The sequence below is a fragment of the Cyprinodon variegatus genome, unplaced genomic scaffold (assembly GCF_000732505.1).
Source record: "Cyprinodon variegatus isolate N-32 unplaced genomic scaffold, C_variegatus-1.0 Scaffold1011, whole genome shotgun sequence".
Taxonomy (NCBI): Eukaryota; Metazoa; Chordata; class Actinopteri; order Cyprinodontiformes; family Cyprinodontidae; genus Cyprinodon; species Cyprinodon variegatus.
The window spans coordinates 207,723-211,514 of NW_015151464.1; the positions used below are offsets into that span (position 1 = coordinate 207,723).

Below are 3,792 nucleotides of genomic sequence, written 5' to 3' on the forward strand. Positions count from 1 at the left end.
AGACATATTGTCCCATAACGCTCGCCATACTGTTGGGGGGAGAAGCGGTGGGGGGGAGATGTTTATGTTGCTGCGGTCTGCAGTCTGGACGCTAGATGTCGCTGAAAATTACACACTGTAGCTTTAAATCTTAAAGATGTTCACTTTGGACAGGGTGTTGTAGCTGAAGACACTCAAGGTTCCTCTGATTTGGACTCAGCTCCAAGATCTAATAAGTCTGTAAGACCATGTCTGCAAGATTTTGATGCAACAGAGAGTGGCTCTGATTTAGCCAACGTCAAAGATATAAAAGGGCACCAAAAAACCTACAGGAGCAGCAATCCAGGGGATTGCTATTGCAGTGGAGGAAAGTCCATTAGACACAGAGCTATGGGATACTTAGTTTGTCTGTATGAAATCCTTGCTCATTTAAATTATGTGCAAACTGGTTTTGCTTCCCATCCAGCAAGCTTTTTTAATTCAAAAATGTTTTCAGTGTGCTAGGAGATCAGAAGATCACCTTTTGAAATGTGTGATTAAGAAAGGTGGTTATAATCAGATTTACGGATTGTGGTTTTTAAATCTGGAAATAGGATTTGAAAATACTTTTCATATAGCAGTTTTTAATAATGGATTAATAAATATTTTTTTTAATAAATCAATTTGAAATGTAAAAGTAGAAAACACCTTTCAGACTGGATTTTCATTTGTATGACTTAAATGTTAATTTGAATTTTTTTTCAGGGAAATGTATGTTTGCAGTTTCCTTTGAATTTGCTATCAAATCGCGTATTTACATCCCCAAATTTTACTTCAAAAATGATACTGACATCCGTAAAGTGTGAAAATGAGCAAAGAGGAATACCTTGTGCTGCACCAGTTCAGGCAGGGACCTTCTGACATGCTCCTGCAGCCTGTAGAGAGCAACCGATGGCTCGTTAGCCAGGACGTTCATACTCTCCGTGAATTTGTCACTCACTGTGGATCAGAAATCCCCAGGAAAATGATAACACAAATGGAATATTTAATTTAAACATAATAAGGGATATACAGGCAAAGAAGATCATTTTATGAAAGCCTTAGGCGCTAGCTATATCATCTCATATCGCTACAACGTCAATGTTATTAGAAATGTGCTTATTTCATATACTTAGTTTTATATCTCTGCCATTTACCTCTTCTAACTTTAATTTGCATTTCTTGGTCTTCCATATCAAAAGCAACGTATTTCTCCCGTCATAAGCCAAAAGCGTTATCAGCAGCGTCAGCTGATTCCTACTTCCGTATTATTGTCCGTATGTGCATCACGACATGATTCCGTCCAGAAACACGGACTGTTTGTTTTTCCTCCTCCATGTAGATACTGGCGCTTAGATGCCCGAAACGAACCGCTGCTTCAAATGTTTTGTTATCTTATTTGTTCAAATTACCTATTTTTAAATTTGGTTCAATAAACGGAAAAACCTCAGGAGTGTTTCTGTTTCAGAAATAGCTCAGGAACGAAAACGATCGGGAGTTCAAGCTGAAATTGTTTACTTTCTGTTTTCCCTAAAAGGAAGTGCGCCTGTGAATGTGGCTGGATGAGGCGAGTGAATTTAAAAAAAAAATGTTTTTAAACTATTTTTCCTTAACTCTCACTTTCTTACGTGGTGACATAATTTAATATTATGTTGTTTTTATTTAGTTATGATGGAGATCAGAGATGATGAAGAGGTAGCAAATGGCCATCACATTCAGCCATCTAACGCAGCTGAATTGTCCTCCAGTTCAACACATGGAAATCCAAGCGGTATTTTATCCTACAGATGTGCTCACGTTCATGACGCATCACCTTATCAGTGCCATCTGATGATGATGACAACCTTAGATCAGTCGGACTGTAACACATTTCTCCTCCTTTTTTTGTTTTGTTTTGTTTTGTCTCTAGAGGAGGAGGATGACATCTTTAAACACTCCACCACTCTGACCAACAAGCAGCGTGGGAATGAAGTGACAATGCGGCCTGCAACACTAGACTGTAAGTAATCACACTTAAACGCTTGGCCTTTCCAAGCAAAGGGACACATGTCCATATTTATTTGGCACTTTTGATTGTTGGCCCAGGCAATCATAATAATGCAATGTTATCTAAAACCAGAATTGAATTTTCATTTGGTTGTAGAGTTTAAATATAAAACAATTCAGGAACCATGAAGGCTAAAGCATAATAAAAAACTGAATCTGTTGGAACAACATCATTTTCCAACAGTCATTTAAAAATGTGTGGATTAGAGAGAAAAAATTCAAAAACCCTTCTGTAGCAAGTTATTCTTTTTTTTTTTCAATAAAAGTCCTTTTCTTGTTTCTCATACTATGAGTTTATTCAGATAAGCAGACAATGAAAAGCATGTTATGTTCACGCATGTAAACATCATTCCTGGATCAATTGAATTATGTTGCAAACCCCCAACAGCTCTGTCCATTCATCAGCTGGCAGCTCAAGGCGATGTTTTACAAGTGGCTACACATATAAGTAAAGGTAAAGGAAAAGACATCCTGCTTTATGTTTTAAATACCAAATGATTCCACATTTCTGCACACGCAGTGTACTTTGTCTTATCTTGCAGATGGTTCAGTGCTCAGCAGACAGGATGATCGAGGCTTTACACCCCTCATGTGGGCTGCTGCGTTTGGGGAAAAAGCAATGGTGGACTTTCTCTTAGAAAAGGTTAGAAAACAAAACAGGTTTAATAGAAATGTAGTGCAATTTTCCATCAGTTTAGTATTAAGAAATTATTTCAAAGGGTGCAGACCCCAATACGATTGCGAGGGAGCGAGAGAGTGCCCTGACATTGGCCAGCTCTGGGGGATATGTGGATATCGTTGATTCACTTCTCAAACATGGAGTGGATATTAACACCTACGACTGGGTACAGTTGGATCTTTATACTTTTCCCTGACACATAATGAAGATAAATGTACAAAAGAAGTTATTATATATAAATAACAGATTTTTGTTCTTGTCTTTTATACCCAGAATGGTGGAACTCCTCTTCTATATGCTGTACGAGGAAACCACATCAAATGTGTTGAAGCTCTACTTGGTATGATGCAACGTCTCTTATTCATGAACAAAATTCCGAACCACTAATTTAAATTGGTTTATTCTAACAAAGGTGATCTGTTACAGCTAAAGGAGCAGATATGACCATTGAGTCAGACTCTGGCTACAGTCCAATGGCCTTAGCTGTAGCACTCGGACACAAAAAAAGTATGTATGCGCCTCGTATTAGAATCACAATCTTTAATGTCATTTAGTTGATGTAATAGACCTATACAAAGTAGTGGAAATCATTAAATTCTGTGTTTTTTTGATCCCCTTAAGTCAGTACCTTGTAGAACCACCTTTTTCTACATTTACAACTGCAAGTATTTTGAGCTTTGTCTCTATTAGCTTTGCATTTATGATTAGATTTTTGCCTGTTCTTCTCTTTATACATACTCCAGTTCAGTCAGACAGACTCTGATATGTTAATATGCTGTAATCTAAATCGGTTGTTTTGTGATATATATCTTTCCAACAAGCTTTGACTTAATAAAAACAAAGTTTTTCCAAATCAAAGTCTTCACTTTAACATAAAAGGTCATACAGCAGAACATAGATGCTACATGTTACACATCCCCCAAAGCCAGAGTTCTGTATAGGGATGACAGAGGATATGTATATAAAATTTGGTGTTGACCGCACTTTAAAAAGAAACAAACTTAAATTGAACCAATCTCTGTCCAAATATTAATTAGATATGCATACCATAGAGGGATTGACGTTAAGGA

The 3,792-nt window shown here is 37.2% G+C and overlaps 2 protein-coding genes across 3 annotated transcripts in view; one reads left to right on the plus strand and one right to left on the minus strand.

Annotated features, from left to right (window-relative positions):
* The window catches only part of borcs8 (BLOC-1 related complex subunit 8), a 15,610-nt gene extending 14,313 nt beyond the window's left edge, over positions 1–1,297 (minus strand). For both annotated transcript variants that reach the window (XM_015399430.1, XM_015399431.1), the window contains exons 1-2: positions 1,155–1,297; positions 845–957 (exon numbers count right to left, since the gene is read on the minus strand). In XM_015399430.1, coding sequence (XP_015254916.1) covers positions 845–957; positions 1,155–1,191 — 150 coding nt within the window. In that variant the 5' untranslated portion in view covers positions 1,192–1,297. The remainder of the gene's footprint in view (positions 1–844; positions 958–1,154) is intronic.
* A 42-nt stretch (positions 1,298–1,339) lies between these two features.
* The window catches only part of rfxank (regulatory factor X associated ankyrin containing protein), a 6,157-nt gene continuing 3,704 nt past the window's right edge, over positions 1,340–3,792 (plus strand). Inside the window, exons 1-8 of the mRNA XM_015399428.1 lie at positions 1,340–1,564; positions 1,664–1,768; positions 1,907–1,996; positions 2,432–2,497; positions 2,586–2,686; positions 2,763–2,888; positions 2,996–3,062; positions 3,149–3,229. Of these exons, the coding sequence (XP_015254914.1) occupies positions 1,666–1,768; positions 1,907–1,996; positions 2,432–2,497; positions 2,586–2,686; positions 2,763–2,888; positions 2,996–3,062; positions 3,149–3,229 (634 nt within the window). The 5' untranslated portion in view covers positions 1,340–1,564; positions 1,664–1,665. The remainder of the gene's footprint in view (positions 1,565–1,663; positions 1,769–1,906; positions 1,997–2,431; positions 2,498–2,585; positions 2,687–2,762; positions 2,889–2,995; positions 3,063–3,148; positions 3,230–3,792) is intronic.